The 21,675-nt window shown below is 38.7% G+C and overlaps 4 protein-coding genes across 5 annotated transcripts; 2 read left to right on the top strand and 2 right to left on the bottom strand.

Moving 5' to 3' along the window:
- The first annotated feature begins 108 nt into the window (after nucleotides 1-108).
- On the top strand, nucleotides 109-4,348 carry LOC145481386 (neuromedin-U receptor 2-like). The gene has a single exon (XM_081459872.1). It carries the CDS (start codon nucleotides 2,856-2,858, stop codon nucleotides 3,939-3,941), a length of 1,086 nt encoding a protein of 361 aa, XP_081315998.1. The 5' UTR covers nucleotides 109-2,855; the 3' UTR covers nucleotides 3,942-4,348.
- Nucleotides 4,349-6,791: 2,443 nt separating this feature from the next.
- On the bottom strand, nucleotides 6,792-11,541 carry LOC145481383 (uncharacterized). 2 transcript variants are annotated; one of them, XM_081459869.1, is made up of 2 exons: nucleotides 9,776-11,541; nucleotides 6,792-8,579 (listed from the first exon to the last, which is right to left on the bottom strand). In XM_081459869.1, the coding sequence occupies exons 1-2, from the start codon at nucleotides 11,433-11,435 to the stop codon at nucleotides 8,203-8,205; spliced, it is 2,037 nt and encodes a 678-aa protein (XP_081315995.1). In that variant the 5' UTR covers nucleotides 11,436-11,541; the 3' UTR covers nucleotides 6,792-8,202. The 2 variants fall into 2 exon arrangements, with proteins under 2 accessions (XP_081315995.1, XP_081315994.1); XM_081459868.1 differs by having other exon boundaries at nucleotides 6,795-8,618; nucleotides 9,776-11,540.
- Nucleotides 11,542-11,559: 18 nt separating this feature from the next.
- LOC145481385 (cilia- and flagella-associated protein 298-like) lies at nucleotides 11,560-17,503 on the top strand. The gene is made up of 7 exons (XM_081459871.1): nucleotides 11,560-11,791; nucleotides 11,895-12,062; nucleotides 12,826-12,893; nucleotides 13,790-13,948; nucleotides 15,220-15,351; nucleotides 15,986-16,081; nucleotides 16,632-17,503. Exons 1-7 carry the CDS (start codon nucleotides 11,653-11,655, stop codon nucleotides 16,737-16,739), a joined length of 870 nt encoding a protein of 289 aa, XP_081315997.1. The 5' UTR covers nucleotides 11,560-11,652; the 3' UTR covers nucleotides 16,740-17,503.
- Nucleotides 17,504-17,632: 129 nt separating this feature from the next.
- Nucleotides 17,633-21,322, bottom strand: LOC145481384 (uncharacterized). Its single transcript, XM_081459870.1, has 2 exons — nucleotides 20,547-21,322; nucleotides 17,633-19,323 (listed from the first exon to the last, which is right to left on the bottom strand). Exon 2 carries the CDS (start codon nucleotides 19,313-19,315, stop codon nucleotides 18,170-18,172), a length of 1,146 nt encoding a protein of 381 aa, XP_081315996.1. The 5' UTR covers nucleotides 19,316-19,323; nucleotides 20,547-21,322; the 3' UTR covers nucleotides 17,633-18,169.
- Nucleotides 21,323-21,675: the final 353 nt, after the last annotated feature.

Genomic DNA, 21,675 nt, shown 5'->3' with positions numbered 1-21,675 from the left:
AAAAAAGTCACATTGGAGGGCAATTTCAGATTTGTTCTGGACGTAAATCCGCCTTGAAATCGGCCAGTGGCAAAAAACTTGTCCGGAAAGCTACAGTCGCACTTCAGAACAAAATCTGTGAACAAACACCACGCCATGCTGTGAGCGCCTTGCGATTTCCCGTGATTTCCCGCGAAGCCGCCTTTACTCGCTGTTTACATCCACAAAAACGCAACACGAGGGATCTCAAAATACGTTACCACGAAGAATTCTCGCAGTGATTGTGGATATCCTGGTGGATACTGTGGAAATTCGTACGGGAAAAATTGGTCGCCCGCGCCGGGATTCATGTTGTTGCGAAATGAGAACGTGATTAACTAATTTTACTGCGAAGTCTATCGCACAGAGACTCTGCTAAATATCACCTGTCAAATCATTTCCGAATCAAAACACCCTCGCTTTTGTTTTCCAAGATTTGTCTCAATTTGGCCTGCTCCAGAGCTAGTCGACGGCATCTTTGAAGTTTGTCCGTCCGCGACCAAATTTTGTCCCTTGGGGAACAAACCGGTCGCACTTGGTTTTTCATTGTGATGACGAATTCCTGACACAAGTGAACAGTTTTGTCCTCTAGTGCGACTTGGCCCTTCCTACAAATGAACAGGAAAATTTCTATTTCTTTCTAAATGTCTAGATTATTTCCGTTTTTCCGGTCACGTTCAACAAGCAGCAGTCAGAGCAGTAGCAGCACTCGGGTCAGTCGACGTCCCACTCCATATTTTAAATCAAAGTTGACCTGGACACATAAATTTATCTGCCTAAGTGAGAGGGAAGTTTTCAATATCCCTAGTCGAGAAGAGAAGATTTCTTTGAAAGAAGCTGGTTTAGGTGAAAGAAGGACTGTGTTTAGCGACAAAAAGGGAACCTTCGCATACTTTTAAGGGACACAAATTATAAGGGAGCAGATACTTAGAGAAATGAATGAGTTGCCAGTAATCGGATACCCGTGATGCGAAAAGAACTCTGGGATCGTCAGGGGGCAAACATTGCAAGTCGCTAGAAGGAAATGTATGGCGAAAAGTTGTTTCGACGCCCAAAAACATGGTTTTGGAGAGAGATCAACGCTTTTTCGCAGTTGTTTTATCGCAAATGGATTTTGGCAATTTTGATACATGGAAAATGTAAGTTTTTGTTTGAATAACCGTGAAATAAGTGAAAAAATTTGCCGATAAACTCCCTTTTGCTTGCGTGAGGTTTATTGTGAAATACATTGAAGAGAATATTGAAAATTTCAATACACGCCTGATCTCGAGAGGCTACCCGGAGCAAATGGTAGAAAAGACCCTCCGAGAAGTTAAATATTAAGACAGAAAAGAAGCTCTAAAACACAAATCGAAATTGCAGAATGAACTACTACCCTTTGTGTCGGGCAATTTCACTCAACCGTCAATACCAAACTTTGGAAAGCATAATCACGCACAAATGGCACTTTCAAATACAAATACTCAGAGATATATTCAAGGAGCTACCCTTGATCTGTTGTAGAAATGGAAAATCACTGAAATACCTGCTTGTAAAAGCAAAACAAAGGCTTTGAGCAACACAGTAGCCACACAGCATGAGTCGCGCGGACTCATTTTGTCATTAAATCAACCCCTGACAGTACAATGATCGCCACCGGGCTTATTTCCAGTATTATTTGTACGACTGAGCTTTCAAATAAGCCAAAAGTAGCCTGTACACAACTTAAAAGGCTTTACTCGGTTATTCCTCCGTCTCGATTTATACCTAATTAATTTTGTAATATTTTCAGACCATTACGCGATGTAAATTTCACAATAAATCTCACGCAAACAACGGAGTTTATCGGTAGATTTTGTCACATATTTCACGGTTATTCAAAGAAAAACTTACATATTCCACATATCATCATTGCCCAAATCCATTTGCGATAAAAACGACGGCAAAAAAGCGTTGATCTCTCTCAAAAATCGTTTTCTTGACCCTCGAAACAACTTTTCGCCATACATTTCCTTCTAGCGACTAGCAATGTTTGCCCCCTGACGATCCCAGAGTTCTTCGCGCAGACATGGGTATCCGATTACTGGCAACTTATTCATTAGGTCACAAGGGCACGATGCCGCGATCACTCGCTGACAAATTGACAGCCTTTGAAGCTGGAAACGGCAGCTTGTTTTTACGCCGTTTCGGCTTCTTTCCTGAAGCAAACCTGTACGATAATGTGTGAACGCATCGAAAATTCAGAACATAGAAAGAGCGAACTAAAAAAGAATCAAGTAAACGAATTATGAATAACTTACGAGAACCGGATAATCAAATGGCGATCACGTGAAAGTTGATCGTAACTCCGGTCGCGAGTATTGAGCAATGTACATGTGACGTTTTATGGGGAATGCATTAGTGATGACAGGGATTTGTCAACGTTCTGTCGGCAGTAATTAAAAATTAGAAATCGTTTTCTACTGTCATCATTCCGAATTTTTTTGAAAAAGAATGACCGCAGAATTTCCTAGCCAGTGACTGATGCGAAGTAGATTCGCGTTTCTTAGAGAAATTGAGGTTAACTGATACTTAAAGGACTTGTATTTGTTACAAAACAAGACAATTTAAAGTTACCAAGATTAATTATCGTTGTCGACACCTAGATTAATTCAAACTGTGACAATACAAAACACAACAGTTAGGACCATCTAGTATTATAATTTACGGCAGATGTTAAAATTCACAACAACTGTGAATACAATGCACGACAGCACACACATCAGAGCTGAGGCATACTTTGTCGGTGGTTTCTGCTTTATTGTGAATCGTTCTTATCATCTGATCCACACAGAGCAACAAGACTGTTTACCAACAACATGGCTTCCAACTGCACAGAAACCAATGTAACTTTTCCTGTGTACCTCAAAGAACCATTCGCTGTCACGATCTTCAGAATTGGGTTTCAAATTGCCATCGGCTTCTTTGGGATCATTGGAAACGCGATAGTCTGTTTGATGATCATGCGAAAACCAAAAGTGCTCGGACCCACCAGCCAGTACCTCTTCAGTTTGGCGATCGCAGACATTGGTATTCTGATCTTCAATTTTCCTATCGGCATTCTAAAGGAACAAGATCCATTGAGATGGTCCTTGGGGAGGGCGTTCTGTCTGTACGTAGCACCCGCAACTGAAACTTTCTTTGGAGCGGCCATATTTACGATCACTTTGATTGCTTTTGAGAGATACTTGAACATTGCCCGGACAGTGCTTCGCGCCCGTCGGTCACTATCCCACAATCGAAGACGTCTTGTTCTAACCGTTGTATGGACTGCATCGTTCACCGTGACCTCGGTGCCGTTGTACATGTTTCAAGAGTACAATCCTTGCCACCGAATGTGCTACCATACTTGGTCAGTGAAGGTGTTCCTGATCTACATTATCGCCCTCACTGCCTTACAGTACGTTTTACCACTTGCCATCATAGCTTTTAGTTACATCAGCATTGCGATGCTCGTCTCGAAAAGGACGAACACTTTTAAAGACGAACACTCCAGTTGCACAGATGGCCATGGTCCTCCTCAATACTCAAGCGTCAGAACCATGCTGCGCCAAAAAAGAAAGACATACCGCATCCTCAAACCTCTGGTGATTTTGTTTGCCGTGGCCATGTTCCCTCTGAATGTTTTTCGCCTGGTTTTGACGTACCGAACAGATCTTCCCTTCCAGAGCTACTACACCGTTCTGATCACAGTTGTGGTAATATCTACAGCGATCAACTCGGCAGCAGACCCGATGGTTTACTGCGTGGTAAACAAGGACTTTCGCCAGCAAGTCAAGCGGCTTTTATGTGGTAATTTCCTTCACAATTTCACCACATCCCGTCGCAATATCACTCGTACTAGTAAAGAAACTGGAAGTTACATAGCTACCATGGAACAGGGAACACAAGACACACGCTTTTAAAACCTGCTGGAATATCATCGTTTGGTTTCGGCAAGGAATTGTAGAAGTGCGGAATATAAACCCAAAGTCGTCCAAAAATATGTGAACTTCAAATTGGTAATCGTTAATTCATGTACTAAAACATGTTAAACAGAGCACATATACATGTAATCCTAAGAAACAGGAATAGGCTTCAGGTGCATAATAAATGTATAAGTATGTCAGAGAAAAAGGACTCACTGGGCACGCGTTCAAGTCGATGCCAAGCCTGTCTCATTCGGCTAAAATAAACGTACTTTCACATTAAACAGTGAGTTGCTGTCCCAGCCAATAAACACGTGAGGACGACAGTAGCAACTCGTACAACTAAGAGTAACTTTTAAGTGTATATCAATTTATTTTAGCAACTACATTTTTAAGTTAGATAAACTTGCACAAAATACTAATAAATAAAAAGATGATAATTATAGTTATAGAAAATAACAATCATATAATATGCTATAAAAAGATAAGTAGTTTGTACCGTTTCTAAAGCTATTAACCACGATCATGCTCCTGTAAGATTTTAGAAACACTAAATATGATCTGATGAGAAATGACATTTTGAAGTGCAGAGGTCAACACCTCTACTTACGGTCTGAAATCGTGGCGTTGCTTAGCTGTAAAATCAACTATTAAAACATTTTAAGGCCTTTACAAACAGTATGAAGAGAGTTGACCTTTCCGGCCTTTAAACGTCACTACGACTTATTATTCACTCTTTCTTTGGTTGTAAATATGACTATCATTTTGCTTCTATAGCATAAACGTATAATTACTTTAGATTGTATTTCACGACCCTATTCCTGTATTATATTTTTCAATTTTAGTTTTAATGTACGTGAAATACCTGTAAATTAGCTGGCGCGTCATTTTATCCTTCATGTGATGTCACACCTTAAATATAGCTAAGTGTATTACACAGTATACTTCACTGTATCATATTGACTTCGGGTTATCTAAGTAACAACAACAATTGCTGCAACCTGTGCGGCCAGTAATTTTTTTCGTCCGAAATAAGAGGCCTCGCCCACCCATTAAGAAGAAAGGACGAATTTTTACAATTGTAAATGCACATTAATGTAGAATTTTAGAAGGTTAAACTTTAATTAATATAACATTATAATTAAGACGTTTCTTAGGACAACATATACTCTTTTATTTCCTTTCATTGTTTGCCAATATTTATAATACTATTAATGAAAATTTTTAGGTAGAGTTAATACATTGTCCCAAATTAACCCACATGGGCTAAATACATTGACACTTAAATAAAGTTCTTACTTACTTACTCAATAACTTACTTTATAACTAGACAACTGTCGACGTCAGTTACTTCTGACACACCAGGTATTACAAACAAATTTTCCTGATGCACATCCGCTAGGGGCATCTCCTAGCTTGAGAGCAGACTCTTCGCCGGGAAAGAAAGGAGAGCCTGCTTGCTGTTAAAGCTCTATGAACATCCTGCACGTCTTCTATACTGGTAGCGGAGCTGCTGCGCGAGCGGAGCCCCGTACCTTAGAAAATTTGGCAACCCATTGATCTAAAAAATTTGGTTGTCAAGTAACTGTCTGTACGTACGTATACCTTGAAAAATAAGAGAGTAGAACCATTACCATAGCTACATATTTGATTTTGGGGATCCATGTTATGGTTAATTGACAGCTTTCAAAACAAGCTATCCGCTGACCAGTATCGCGTGACCATATTTCGGGCTTAGTTTTAGAGGTCACTGAAGTCACGTGTTTTTTTTAAGTTGACCGCTTTTAGATTGGGTTGCAGGCTCAAGCCAGGTTATTACTTTGGGTAGGAAGGAGTACGTGCAAAGGCAATATTTCAGCGCAAATTAACCCCTGGCGCGTTGTTGACTTTTCTTCCGACATATCCCTTGCACAATCGTCTTGTCAGCTTGTTAAAATTTAACTGTAAAAAATAGCAAAACCACACGCTGTACAATTACATGCTCACAATCAATAATTTTTTGAGTTTCTGATCCAAGAAAAACAAATCCTCTCTTTCTTCACGGTTAGTTATTGCAATCAGGAGCTCCGCTTTTAGGCTTGGCCAAATCTATACATTATAATTAATGAGTAACCTTTCTAGGTGTATTATTGATGTTGAGTTTGGAACTCAAGGGGTGGGACTGTTAACTGAAACACACACAAGTTATTTCGTTTACGCTTGCTGTGCAGGGTATCTAGACATGCTACATTCTTTGAGTATATAACTGTAGGCTTGTTGCATACTCTTGAAACAGAAATAATTACATGTAAAAAAATAAGACAAAGAACTAATTATTGTAGCAGATAACGTGTATCATTTCACTGCAAAAGTTGGTGATACCATATTTTACTGCGTTGAAAAAGTAGTTTTCGATTAAAGTAACCTGGTAGCCACAGAACATCCCAAGCCTCCTCAGCCCCTGGTCCCAGGCCCTTAGTGACAGCCATGCCATTTTCCTGTATAAGTACTGTTAATAGACATTGTAATTTTGTCATATGATGGAGAGTTCACCTGATAGACTTCAGTCCCAGGATTGAACAGGGATTTAGAAGTGTCTTATTTTACAGGAAAGAAAGCCTAAGAATCTGTGAGAAAAACCTCCAGACTGGCAAACTGATATCACATGCATGTCCCTGTAGAAAATGTAGAACTTTATGCTGAAATGGTGAAACAGGAAACTTGGTACTGTAGGTGCACTGCACTGGGTCTGAGGTTCAAAGCCAAAAACCAAAGGTGCAAAGCATGTGCTAGTAAAACTGAACCTGAATTACATATATGATCTAATTAAATGAAAATACATGTACATACATAGATACATACATACATACATACATACATACATACATACATACATACATACATACATACATACATACATACATACATACATACGTTTATTTGATAAGTAGGTTTAAAATAAGCAACTGTACAGCTGATGTGGACCTACTACTACTAAATCTAAATAAGAGAAACAGAAATTTACAATACAATTGTCATAAAGCTAAAATAATATATACAATAACGATAAAAAGAGTAATCAAATAATTTAAAAATACCTAAATTCAGGGTTCTTATTATAATTTACAGAGCATTCCTTTTGGAAACTGATGTCTCTGACATAGGTCTTGATCAATTTTATCTTCCTTTTAAAAGAAAGAGGGTTTTCAAGCTGTTTGACAGAGTCAGGTAAAGAGTTCCAGGCAATTGCAGCTCTGTGTTTAAATGAACGACGGCCCTGTTCAGTTCTTGGCCTAGATACAACAACATTTAACGATTTCCTAAGACTATAAGAAGAAGCGTTTTTAACAACTAGACTATTAACATCATCTAAATCTATATTATAAAAAGCTCTATGCGTTATATTTAGGATACGAGAACAATAAAAATATACAGGTTTGTAGGATCTCGAAATATGTAATTTCTTAAACTATCCTCCTAGTTGTAAGTTCCTTTGTAGTTTCTTGGTACATGTATGTTTCATCATGCACATACACTGTAAATGTATACTGTAACTGTAAAGTTTTGGCAGTCGTGGCAGAATGTGAAGTGCAATTTGTACATAATTATACACTGCACTAAGGTTTAGCATGAAAATATGCATGTAGGGCAGTTCATGAACAGCTGTTGACCAGTCATTCATTTACCTTCATGTCTTGATTGCTATTGTAATTGCGACTGTTTTATTCCACTACACTCAGCTTTACACAGGGTGGTCTTGTGTTGCAAACGTTTGAAAAAATATTAACAATGGCATTAAGCCACTATCTTTTAACATTGAAAACAAGTTTTTTGATAATAGCTCTAGTTATTTCTGGCTTTGAAGGAAATTATTATTCTTACTTCTTTAAAAAAAGTGAAAGTTGCTTTTCTGTGTAGTGTGCATGGGCCTGTGTTCTGTACACATACTACAGTAAGTACCTGACCATTAAATATATATTGATTATTTTTCCTTAAGTATGGCTGCCTCTTATGGTTATATTGGGCAGCCCATACTCTTTTAAAGTTTTCTTTTTGATTATTGGTTAAACTAAATGCGTCTATCTAAATGTTGGGTACAAACAAATTCATTGTCTGATTGCTTTACAAGAGACTATTGCCTGATTGAAAACACTATAATATTTCATTAAACTTATTTTAAGCATTAAGTTGATTCCAGTAATGGTACATACATACTACAATTGTGTTCAATTTCTCAAGCACAGCAACTGATACATGTGTACAACATGCAATTTTGTCATCACAATTTGCAGTGTACTTCATTGACCCTAAACATGTTCACTACACAATCAGAACTCACAGTGGCACACAAAGTGTAATCCTTGTTCCACACCAATCCTTCAATGGATCCAGCATGCATTTTGCGGCATCCAAGTCGCTCACCACTCAGGCAATCCCAGAGAACCAAACGGCCATTTTGCGTTGAGCAGAGACACCAATTTTTAACAGGATTTAGGCTCAAGTAGGTCAGCGTGTACCAGCCATGGATGTCTTTTGTGTCAAGCAAATACTTCATTTTGAATGTAACTCCATCCCTTATGTGTACTGTCCTGTCGTCAGCGCAGGTGGCCAATAACAGTTGACCATTGACCATTTCCTTCCAGTCTATTGATGTCACTGCAGTAGTGTGACCAGTGAGTGTGTCAATTTTCAGACCTAAAAATTGCAATTAGTAAATAATTTATGCAAATTTAATATTACTCAGAACAAGCTATGCAGGTTCTAATCTTGAAGGAGTGATCATGGTGCTATTGTCCCTACAATGAGTGACGTACAAACTATACCTCTAGGTAATTTAAAATTACACACTGTCTACTGTATACTGGTATGTACATATAGTCCCCTGTCCACATACAGGTAGTAGGAATGGAGAATTCGAAAATTATTGCTCACATTGATTGTCACAAGTATTGAAGGGAACAAGATACATGCATTGAGTCAGCAGTGTGTTTTCTTTATGATATCAAAATTTATATCTTTGTCTGACAGGGGACAAAGAACTGCGGGTAAATTTGTAGGACTGTCATCGCTTTGAACAACATACATGTACATGTGTACATAACTATAACAGCAGCAACACTAACAACAACAACTACAACAACAACTATAATCCTTATTGACTCAAACTCACATGTACACACTGTAAAAAAGTTAAAACCTGTGCTTATGAAAAATGTGTTTCCACTGTTAGGTATTCAGTAATTCTCTTCCCAGGTATCATAATTATGCACAATGAGAACTGATCTGATACTCCAATCCAGTTTTAGAAGGAAAGGAAATAGGAAATATATTTAAATATACATCTTAAAGAAGTGGAGATGTGCCATATATAACAAAGGTATATTCATAACCACAGTATGCAACTGTAATAGGGCAAAGATTTTGACAGTTAACATGTCTTTTATACAATATATGTTATTTATATTTACAAGTTATTAATTGAATAAATGCCTGGTGAAATTAACTAGAAACTAGTTTGCACTGAGGCATTGGCATAGGAAATACACATGTATAATCATCATATACCCACACTAGGCATCAATCAATCAATCAATCAATCAATCAATCAATCAATCAATCAATCAATCAATCAATCAGAAACTAAAAGTAGATGTCCTGTACAGCTGTATGTTCACTGCACTATACAGAACATGCATAATCATCTGTCAATTAATCCCTGAGTGACACTGTTGTAACATAATGTACATGTATTTGCATGCTTAGCCTTGTCAAAATGTCAGCTATAGCTTCATCAAGCTAGCCCGGGTCTTAATTTTTGCCCAATATTTTGAAGTCATTAAAAAAAAACTTACCATTGGCAGAATTCCACACACAAGCTGTCTGATCTTCGGATGCAGTTGCAATCATTGAACCACATGGACTCCAACAAACACTCCAGATCTCAGCTGCCATCTCTTGTCCATCCCTCCTGATAGAATGGGCCTTAACATTAAGCAATTCCTCAGGCTCTGATGAGTTGACTGGTTGAAATCTATAGAGGCATAAATTTCCTGTGTCCAGACCAATGGCCAAGCTACTGAGATCATGTGACCATGCCATTGTTAAAACACCACCAATGCAGGTTAAAGCAATATGGGGACAGAGATCACTTCCAGGAAGCCATGTTAAAAGATTGCCATCAAGGCAGCCAATGAAAGCATAGCTATTGTTCCATGTGAGGCATCTAATGGCACTTTCATATTTGGTTTGGAAAACTGGATCAGTCTTACTTTGCTGCCAAACACAGATGTTCCCAGTAAAATCTCCTGCCAGTACTAGGTTTTTCTCATTTACTGCAACACCACATCCTGTGACTTCAAGGAATTTGATGCTGTGTTGCTCCTCAACTTGGACAGGAAATTTCTCCTCGGGATTGTTGTATTCCAAGGAGACATAATGGAGTGACATGATTCCACCCACCCATAACTCTTTTCCTGGTTCTGCCCAGTTGAGGTGGATAATAGAACCTTTGGGACCACCACGGATTTCATGGACAAGTTCACCACCGGATGTCCACCATGAGAAAATTCCAGACAGGTAGGATACTGTGAGGAGGCAGTTCCCATGCCACAAGGTTACCTGGGCCGAGCCTGTAGCTTGAAGAATTGATGTGACTGACAGGTCCTTTTCATCAAGAAGAAGAAAGATCCCTCCCTGGAATCCTACAGCAAAGATCCCATTGTGGCATGGGGATAGACACAGCAATGATGCCTTTGCGTCTCCAAGGGGATCTAAAATTTGGGATTTCAAAAAGTTACCACTCCCTGAGTACAAATGAGCCTCGCTAAAGTTATTATGGTGCCTTTGAAGAAGTGCAATAACCTTGTTTTGAGGTGCAAAAATTGCCATGTCGTAGTAATCTTTCTGCTCTACGTATGTAGAGCTGCCTGGGTTACCCTTTTTGCCCACTGAATCAGTTTGAACAAAGTTCTCAATTGCTTTGTCTGGAGAATTCTTCGTCGTTTGCGGGGTAACAATCCACCTTTCTTGAATTTCCCACTTTGAGTCACATTTAGCGAGATCGTACACAATCACAGCAGAATCTTCTCCGCCACAGAGTAAAATTCGGTCACCATTTTTGGACCAATCTGCAAAATGAACCTCTCCCACTTTCGTTTTGCTGTTCACGAGCAGTTCCCATGTTGGACTCCAGAGTTTGATTTCTCCACTGTAACATGCCGTGAAAACAGCGTTGAGATGGATGTTATGAAGCATTACAGTTATCAAATCACTGTGAGCTTGAAATGAGTACCTTCTCTGCCTTGTTGTAATGTCCCAGCACACTACAAGGGCCCCAAGAGGTGCAACATACATGCACATGTAGGATTTCTGGTCCTCTGGGTCCAGAACGCGAGCCGGAAAACCAGCGCACTGCCGCAGGGAACTAACCCCCCAGGAAAAATCCACTGTGAAACCAAACTTGTCTTTCGTGCCGCTACACGTATCTTCATTTGAAGACGAAGGTTTGTCCATGCTTCTAATGAAAGCGCTTTCAAATTCGAGAATTAGCAGGAGTTTTGCTAACTCACGATGAGTTGGGAGTTGACTTCATACAAGAGAATCACGAAACGTCTCGGCAGGGAAGCGTGATGCACTGTGGTATAGCGTCCTCGGTGTCTATGGCAACGGAGCTACAAAGAATTTTCCGCCATCTTTGATTGCACATGAAAAATCGACCTTTGCTTTTACAATGGTAAAACTGCACTTAAAACAGGGAGACGAGAGTTTGTTCCTTTTCGAGACAACTTGTCAAGCTGAGCTTTCGGAGCTTATACCACAACTAGTCAGAATTCAAAATGGAAGACTAAAAATCGAGCGCTTGTTTTACGGTAAGCAAATCAAGTTACCAGCAAAAATAATATGCTTACATGATAAATAAGCGTTTAAGACAGGCTTAAATCTAATTATCAGTTTTTTTCTCTGTTATTAAAGAAATGGAAGAGCTTGCAAAGCATGGAATTACTCTTCCACCCAACATGCAGGGTCTGACAGAAGAACAGCTCTCTGAACTTAATCTCCATGACGAATGGGAGGATGAGTGTATTCCTACTGGAGGTGTCGTTGAAAATAAGGATCCCATTGGAAGACGAAATGGGAAAGGTTAGGTTGAGTCCTGTACTATAGGTTGTTCAGGTGACTGGACGAGTGACAGAAGAATAATTTTGTGGGTTTAAAAAGAGTTTAAAAAGTTTCGGTTCCTACTTGGTGTTGGTCTAAAACAATAGAGAGCAAAAGAACTAGAGAACAAGGAAAATAATAGAAACAATAGTTTTCTAGTTCTTTTGTCCTTTTGTTCTCTGTTGTTCTTAGCCAACGGTGTCTTCTACACCAAGTGAGAGCCATAGTTTTATTTGGAGGGCTAATGTACTTATGAGGGTAGTGGTACTAATTGACTTAAGGCTGATACACATGAGGGGTTTGCTCCTGGGTTTTGCTCCAGGGGCACGCTCCAGGAGCAAAGCTCCTCTGTGTGTACCAACGATTTCATGGGCATAATTCATTCTCGGGAGAAGAATTTCCACCCTGCAAAATACTCCACAACATTAAGGTGGTTAAATGTTTGTGCAAAAGGGTCAGTGTCACTGTCTTTTCTAGCAATTCTCATGTCTTTGTCACTTAGTTTTAGTGGCACATTTAATTCACTTGTCACTGATTAGAAATTCCCATGTCGCTGGTTTTCAGGGTGATGTCACTTGCTGCTTTTGCCCCTTAGAATGCCTTATATACATGTATATGTATGTAAAATGTTCATACATGAACACTGGTTTTGATACTTTTTGCACTCATGCAGTCATGTTTTTTACTGGTTTGAAAATGGTCTGATTGATCTTGAACTGGGGGTCCATACTTGTCTTTGTTACAGCACCTGGTGAGAAGATGGCAGAAGTCGTCAACCGAACAAGAAAAGAAGCAAAGGCCAAAATTTCTAAGGTTTGTTGCAAGTCTGTTTCCAATTGTAAGGATTTGTCAAATGCACAGTGTATGTGTAAGTAACTGACTTCAAGCTGTCCAATTTGAACTGAATAAAAATTAATATTCCAAGGACATTATTGGTCTAATCAAATTTGACAGAGGCCAGGGCTTAGAATTCAATTGTTTTCAAATTGGGTGACTGTGTATTTTGCACAGGCATTACATGTACATGGATTACACTTAAGGAGGTCTGTGCCCCAAAAGTTCGCACATACAGATTTTTTTAAACTTGCCATGCAGTAAAGATGTGGTTAAGATGAACTTTTGCCAAAAAGACAGAAAAAAATAATAAAATAATAATAATAATAATAATAGTAATAATAATAATAATAATAATAATAATAATAATAATAACAATAATAAAAGGAAAGAAATGGGGTCACTGTACTAGTTTTTGAGATAAGGTGCATTGAAGATCACACGTTTTAGAACCTTTTTTTGTTTTAAGATAATCTTAGCTTACCACTGTGAGCAATAAAAGAAGATACATTCCTGAAATTTAGATCAGGCTATTATAGTCAATTCAACAAAACTACAGGTGAACCTCTATTAATCAGCCCACTTATTAAGTGACCAGTCAGCCACCTTATGGATGTACCCCAATAAACAGCCACCCAGAATTTAATACTCGAAGTTTAGCTCTGTTTTTGGCTTTGGTTTTGGAGATATTTGAGTACCAATATTGTCTGTAATTATCAGATTTAAAAACTGATGCCAGTCAAAATGCTGTTGGGACAAAAATGAGCCCAATTAAATGCAGATCTCTAGACATACATAATGAACATTAATAAAGTTCTTCATTTGAAAGGAAACTGGTCATGACCTGTTTGTAAGTCTACATTGTATAATTGCAGGAGCAAGTTGATGCTAATTTCCCCCTGACAAGTGAGGTTGTTCAAGATGCTCTTGATCAAATGAGAGGAGCTGTGATGATTGTGTATCCCATGGGACTACCTCCTCACGACCCAATCAAACAAGAGCTGGAAAATACTGAAGACTTATCAGGAACACAGGTGAGGTCTAAAACAGATGTACATGTATTCTAAATGTATATATGTAAATTAAAATGGATGCATGTCTTTAAATACATGCATATTTAATGATACATGCACATACATGTATATGATATCCTTTCAGCCATAGGTGTAAATTAAGTCAGGAAGTTGAAATCTTAGAGTGAATAATGTGCGCTGGACAATGACATCGTGCAACATGGTGGCTATACTCCAGCTAATAGGTTGACCGAGGCATGCAGCCTTGGTTTACAGCCTACATATTTGATATTAAACATCTATCTTATGGTCAATTGACAACTGTCAAAAAAAGGCATCTGCTGACCAGTATCATGTGACCATATCATGGGCTCAGGTTTAGAGCTCATCAAGATCACATGTTACTTTTAAAAGTTGACTGCTGACCAGGTACTGGTTTTCGATTGGATCGTGGGCTCAAGCCAGGTTAACTTGTTAATCAGGGCTGGATGGTTCAGAAGGTTTACAAATGTTTTTCACTGCTTTTGTTTTGTGTAGTTTGAGATTATTGAAACTCAAAACAGAAGGCCAAACAAAATAAACGGTAAACCTCACTACAAAGTTATAAACTCAGATCAAAATTGTCCCTTATCCTGGGTTAGCTTAATTGGTATTTGAACAGCCCAACCCAGAAGCTCCACTTTTAGGCTTGGCTAAATCTGCAGTTTATACAGTTGAACCTCTATTAAGCAGCCCCCTATTAAGTGACCAACCATTATTTGGCAGCCTGGTCTGGTCAGAGTCCCAGAAAAATTGTCAGCTATACACTGTAACAAAAACCTCTATTCAATGCCACCTCTATTAAGTGACCGCGGCCAGCTTCTTACCATCCCAAGGGTGATTTTGTTTTGTTTTATACCTCTATTAAATGGCCAGGAAGATTTGAAGTTGGACATTTTTGGCCAGATGAAGGTAAAAGAATGACAATGTGGAAACGTAATTGTTTCTTTGGCTTTTGTTAACATTATGGACTGTATTGTAACCATCATTGTTCTACTTTTCTCCACTTGCATTCGTTTTTATTTATATTTGATAAACTGAAAACTGGACCACGCCTAACGTTGTTTTCAGGTGAACCTCTATTAAACGGCTACCTCTATTAAGGGGCCAGTTGTCTCATTCCCGAGGGTGGCCGTTTAATAGAGTTTTGACTGTATTACTAGTAATTGTCTGGCTTCATTGATACGTACAATGTGTTTGTACTGTAAATGTCAACCTATTTATCTTATGTACATACTGCATTGTATTTTCAGGCTTCTCTTCAAGTGCTAGATGAAGGTGCTACCCAGTTGTGGTGGGCTGGGAAAGAGCTTCAAAGAGGAAAAAAGCTTCAAGACTTCATTGGGAAAAATGAGAAAACTAAACTTATTGTCAAGATTCAAAAGGTGAGAAAAAAAGTGTACTAGATCTTCTCAGCTGAACCTTCCCACTGTGCAAACAGTTAGCCAGAGTGACCAATGATATTACACCCTCAGCTCTTGTCTATCTCATTTTAGGTTCTGTTGCATGAAGCAATAAACCATATTTGTATTCTTGGTATTGGACTGGAACTAGCTTGCAAGGGAGGCTCATGTGGAGGAATATCATTTAAAAGAGATCAATGTCATTTGCATTTAAAAATGCTCCCTGCATTAGTCTCAGTTGCAAGCTAGTTCCAGTCCAATACCGAGAATACGAATGTGGTCTATTAAGGGAATCGAAACTCCTTTGAGTAGGATGGCTGTGTATTGCACCTCATGATCGCCCCTCCCACAGCATTTTGGCAGGGTGCCATTACATGGATTGTCAGTACCCATTTATACTTCTGGGCGGGAGTACTGTGAAGAGAAATGTCGTGTCTCAGAACCCAGCACTGTGAACCCAGTGTGAGCTCGATCCCAGATGACCATGTTAATCAATAGATTTCAAAACCAATACAAGTCCACATACATTACTAACCCTTGCCTCTTACTTTGCTCCGAGCCGTTCGATTTAAAAGCTTCCCCAGTGGGAACTAATTAATTAATTTGTTTATTGCAGAAGGGACAAGGGCCACCGAGCAGAGAACCTGTTTTCAGTGAAGAACAGCGTAAACAAATGATGGCTTATGCTTACAGGAAACAAGAAGAGCTTAAGGTTGGTTCAACGATTGTCTAACTCACAAAATAATGTCTCCTGATACTTTCTCTTCAAGTTGGCTCCATGGGTAATCCTTTATCGCGTTGTGCGTGGTAGCTTTGTATTTTTAAAGCTGGTGTGGCATTTGTTTTAAACCCAGTTGACTCTTAAACTTATCAAATGTAATAAAATTTACTTTGGGCGCGCGCTGATTACAAAAGCTTTCGTCTTCAGCTTGCGTTGGATCCTAAAATTATGGACTGAAGTCACTGACCTCAAAGTATCGGCTCTTTATCAAATAGGCGGGTGATTATAATTAACGAAAAGCGCTAACCTGGGGATGTTGCCTTGTTGTACTAGCTCTACAAACTGTAAGGAGCCTGTACACAGAAATAACATCCAAAGAAAGTTCCGGCAATCAGTATGGAAATATACTTTATACTTAAGACTACGTGTAAGAGGGTTTCATTCACCTTTGGAAAGTTTTGTCGAAGAAAAGCAACACTAAATTCGTAATTCCTTTAAAACATTGGAAGAGAACTAAAAGTTTTTGGCATTGACTTCACAGAAACTCGAAACCGACGAAGATGACAGCTACCTTAACTCTGGCTGGGCAGATCCTCAGTCGCTCAAAAGACAATTTCACGGCGTTGGGAATGTTAAATGGAGGCCATAAGATTGACAAGCGGTTTGACTTTGTACAAAAAAAACATGCAGGTTTGACTTAGTGCTCTACAGCAGGCAAGTTTACTGTTCTTGAAAACGGACGGCTGGCGTTGAATTTTTCGGTGCAGATCTTGCACAGGAACAGCATTTCCACTCATTCATACTTGAGAATACATGTAAGTGTTTTAAAGACTCTATGGACGAAAGATTTTTGAACCTGAAGGATACACAGAGTAAAACAGCCATTTGAATGTCGGCGCGCACTCAAGACAAGAGATTTTGCACCGGATTTCTCTTTTTTTTTTTTTACGTAAACATAGCTTACATAGTTCAAAGTGAACCAGTACCTAAAGGTTCAAGCAAGGAGATGTGAGCGGTCCGTGACTAGTGGTTTGTATAGTGAAAAACTGCCAGGCGTAATCAGCCAATCAAATTTTAAGGTACCGCTGAGATGCTTAAGAAAAAAAGTCAATGAAGATATTCCATTTCAGTATTTCTTTGGTCGGGAATGAATTTTTAAGTGATAAATTTGTTTGGTGAACACAGAGTACATGTACTAGTCAAAATCCCTAAAGACAGCGAAACCTCTCTCGGTTAAAAAAATGCACAGATGGAACATGTATGTTTCAAACTCCTTCATTTACTCCATGCTTCAGCGGCTGCGTGTAGTATATATTAAATATTTTATTATCAGCAAAAAAATAACTGCAGTGCAGAAAAAATTAGAGATAAATAAAATAAAGTGGCAATGGTATTGATTTGGATGTGTTTCTTAAGATCCCCTTTCAAGTCTATTTTCTTTACATGCCATATCGGCCATATCGGTGTTAAACTTTCTGTCACCGACATGCAAACCAAAACAAGTCCCAGAAACGACTAAAACTATGAATAGCTTCCTTGACTAGTGCACTACCGTTTTACTACAGTTTTACATTTTAAGGCCGATAGACAGAGTAAAAATAGTGGATCTCGGGGGGGAGGGGGATCCACGACCGGTGTCAGTTTTAAAGCAACGCGTCTTTAACATTAGCTTATAGTGGTAGATAAGAATATGCATGAACTTTTTCATTGTTTATAACACAAAGGACATGCCCAAAATGAACAACCTTATGCAAAAAGTGGTTCGCAATTTACAATTCTGATGGAGTCAGGTGCAAATTATCTGTTAACAACATTTTTGCAACTGTTGTTAATTATTGCATGATTAGGAAGATTGGGTAAGTCATTCATAGAGGAGATATTGCACCTCTAGGGCATGATTGAGAAAAAACCAGGAAGTCTCTATTTTGGTTTACCACTGCTAAGGAAGAAACGCCTGGACTTTAAGCGCCCTCAGTGTTAGTGTTTAAGATGGAAGCTGTTTTAGGGAGACAAAATGCTTCCAGCCCGTTCACCACCAAACTTCCTCGGTGTCACTATTGGTAGCTAACTTTAACTTCTTTACTTAACACATATTTTATCCCTTGGCTCGATCTTGTTCATTTCCATGGCCTGCTGAGCAGTTTCTAAAGTCGTACCCCGCATAGGGTAGCTCTCTACAGAATGCTCAACAAAACTCGAACCACAAACAATTTTCTTTAGAAATACCCTGAAATCTTTCATCTGCACAATGTATATAGCAAAATTGATAGCACTGTTGGAAAATGCGAGCACCCCGCTAGCATAGCGAATTATGTAATCTGTTTGAAAATCAATATCGGGTTTGGCGATCATGTTGTATGTCACGTAACCCAAATACGCAAAATAGGGAATGACAAAGGCGAACGTGATAGCAATTAGAAGAAACGTTCCTCGAATTTTCGCAGCCCTCAGTCTTGCCTTGATGGGGTTCTTTACCTGAATGGAAATTGTCATTTTGACTTTGACCCACACCGTTCTAACTAATGAGATATTCACCACTATGAGAAATATACTGGGGAGAACATACACTACTACAGTAAATGATAGAAACATAAGTCGAAATGGTAAGTATTCTCTATCATACTTGCAGATGACCGTGAAGTGGGTCGCATTTAGATCGTACCTAATCCCCCTAAATGTGGCAGCAGGAACCAGAGTTATCGCAAATCCAGCTAACCAGGCGAGAAAGATCAATTTACGAACCGTTGAGACTTTTAAGGTGCGGGGCACTCTCCTTAACGATAAATACTTCTCCATACCTATCACTACCAAATTATTGATAGTTATAATAGGGAACACAATGTTGATGTAGCGAACTATCTTACAAGCCCAGTGAGTTTGAAAGAGGTCAAAATAAATCTGGATGCAAGTTAGGGGAAGTGATACTATGGCAGAGAACATGTCGGAGAGAGCTAAGCTCTGTATATAGAAATTGAGATTTTTCGTGAAGCGACTTGACTGCAGGTATAACGCCTGTCTCCTCGAGGAAATAAAACACAGTATTAAACAACTCCCCACGAAGCCCAACAGTCCCACAGTCCCCATTGATACCAACAAAGAAAGTTTTGTCGTGTAACCGGCTGGAGTGAAAATGTAGAGTGGAAAAGGTCCGTGTCCTGACATGTTGCTCAAAGGGCTCAGACTGTCGGTGCTGCCTGATGAGTCAACTTCTGGAATGCCAGCCATATGGGGTCCTAAAAATGTGCAAGAGTTAACATTTTTTAAAAAAAAGATTAAATATTCAGAAATACAAAACTTACAGTAGAGTAGAACACCAATAAAGAAACAAAAGAAAACTTACCATACCTGGAAAACGTAATCAATATAATATGAAAGTAGAATAAATATAAATAAATGCTAGACACCGTTTTCTAGATAAGTGACTCAGAAATTAAGTTACTTTATGTCCTATCTATCGCATTACTTAAGGGGGAGACTGATAGAGGCGACATTCCTGGAACAAAATTTTTCACAATAATGTCCCGTCCACACTACGCCCGAGAAATTTGAAAACGGCGTTTTCACTCTGAAAACGCATCAAATGTTTTTCGTCCACACTACGCCGGAGAAATGTGAAAACGCAACAATCACCGGACAGTTTGGATTTCTGTTTGAAGAAAACTCGCGCAGGAAAATCACGTGATTATGGTGACGTCATTGTGTTTGAAAAGCTGCGTTTTCAGAATGTTTTCCGTCTACACTGAAGTGCAAAGTCAGCGTTTTCAAAATCCTCCGGTTTAAAGAACTTTTTCGGATGGATTAGTGTGGAAGGTAGGCCTGACCGTAGAAATGAAACTACCTTCTCAGATTTCTCCGGCGTGGTGTGGACGAGGCATGCCATCTATCGTAAAAAGGTTTGGCAGTTTTTCACCAGTTAACAGTTGATAGGCTCCCAAGCCTTAGCTTCCAATTGCTTACAGAGAATCACTTAGCTATGGAATTACAATCGAACATGGTGGAAGCCGTCAGAGATTACAGAAATCTGCAGGACTCTTTTGTAAACAAACTTGACGGCTCTGAGGAAATGAACGAACCAGTTTTCCAGCGATCTGCGAATGCACTGTTTGACTGGTAACTTAATTTCCTAGCTCTGGAATGATATTGATTGAAAGTCCGAAGAAAAATCTTTAATGTTAAAAATATAATATATAAAATATATTTCCCGGCTCGTAGCCTATGACAATTATTGAAATGTCTTCTAGAGTCACAGACATTTGCTATGTATAAGGCTCAATTAGATTAAGTGTTACTTTTTTGCTCATAAAAGAGAAAAATTGCCTTGCAAAATCATTATCTCATAAAATGAAAAACATTTTTAATGTGCGTTTCAAACAGGACTGTTTATACGGCATCTCAAGGGACATTACTTTACAAGTAATTAATTCATGTTAAACGAAAGCATACTGCAATCACTTACTTATTTCGACGTGTAATCTGCTGAAGTTCAGTAGCTTTCAGAGGAATTCTATGCCAGACGGGTGTGAACTTTGCCGGCTTAGAACTAAAATGAGGAAAGAAATAGTGCACGTACAAAGTAGTTGTTACGACCAAAACTTAGGCGGAAGAAATCTGAAATACTTATGCAGTTACTATTTAACGTGATATAGGACAAAATTTGCTGATAAACTTGTTGCCCTATTCATTTCTTTTACAACTACAATATATCTACAGAAAAATTTGACTATAAAATTTTGACCATAAAACTCTAATATCTACAATTCCCTAAGAGTGTTAGCTAGGAATGGTGCCACTGAGTTTTCTATGGGTCAGAGTGGACCTTTTTTCTATATTACTGAGATAATTCAGGCCACCCTCTTTTTCATGCGGAAGTGGGGCACAAAGGGCCAACTCGTCCTCTCTTGTGTCAATATAGTACTTGAAGGCATGACTTCTGGCTTAGTGACCCCTCCTCCTTTGATATAGGTTTGCTTTGTTTTACTTTTAATTTCCTTGAGACTACCACGCATATTGAATCGGTAATTAGCTCCCTTGTTCAGATAACATACGTCACGATCTTAATAATCTGCGATTCTGACTACACTCACAAGAGATATCCATCACATTTACACGTTGGCGAAGATTTTCAGGATTCAGAGGCTGTCATTATGAAGTTAATCGAAAATGTTGTGGATTTAATATGAGCAAGGCTCAGAATTTGACACATATTTACCCGACAACCCAAATGGAAATTTTGAACCACATAAAAAATAAATAGATAAATAAGTACGTAAGTAAATCAATCAATCAATCAATCAATCAGTAAATAAATAAATAAATAAATAAATAAATAAATAAATAAGTAAACAAACAAATAGTAAATGATATCAAGAGTGGTTTTAATCGGGTAAATAACGTCAAGATGCAATAAAGCAAAATTAGTGTTACGTAATCTTGATCTCTAAGAAAATCTGAAAACTGCATTTATTTCGCGACCTGTATTCAAAACGTAGTTGAAAACACATTGATCGTCAAGTCCATCGAAAGGAAAGAACCATTCTCCAGTACTCTCAACCTCATGATTTTCCTCTTCGCTTCGGTGTTCGGTG

This window comes from Orbicella franksi, chromosome 3 (genome assembly GCF_964199315.1).
Source record: "Orbicella franksi chromosome 3, jaOrbFran1.1, whole genome shotgun sequence".
Lineage (NCBI taxonomy): Eukaryota > Metazoa > Cnidaria > Anthozoa > Scleractinia > Merulinidae > Orbicella > Orbicella franksi.
Note: the sequence above shows the minus strand (reverse complement) of the source record. Positions and strands in the feature narration are given on the sequence as shown.

Bases quoted from the DNA above. Each gene is read 5' to 3' on its own strand.
- LOC145481383 (XM_081459868.1), bottom strand. From the start codon at position 11,435: ATGGACAAACCTTCGTCTTCAAATGAAGATACGTGTAGCGGCACGAAA. The intron at 8,619-9,775 runs GTAAGTTTTTTT...TGCAATTTTTAG, and splicing joins TGTGTGGAATTCTGCCAATG to GTCTGAAAATTGACACACTC.
- LOC145481385 (XM_081459871.1), top strand. From the start codon at position 11,653: ATGGTAAAACTGCACTTAAAACAGGGAGACGAGAGTTTGTTCCTTTTC. The intron at 11,792-11,894 runs GTAAGCAAATCA...CTGTTATTAAAG, and splicing joins AATCGAGCGCTTGTTTTACG to AAATGGAAGAGCTTGCAAAG. The intron at 13,949-15,219 runs GTGAGGTCTAAA...TTGTATTTTCAG, and splicing joins AAGACTTATCAGGAACACAG to GCTTCTCTTCAAGTGCTAGA.
- LOC145481384 (XM_081459870.1), bottom strand. From the start codon at position 19,315: ATGGCTGGCATTCCAGAAGTTGACTCATCAGGCAGCACCGACAGTCTG.
- LOC145481386 (XM_081459872.1), top strand. From the start codon at position 2,856: ATGGCTTCCAACTGCACAGAAACCAATGTAACTTTTCCTGTGTACCTC.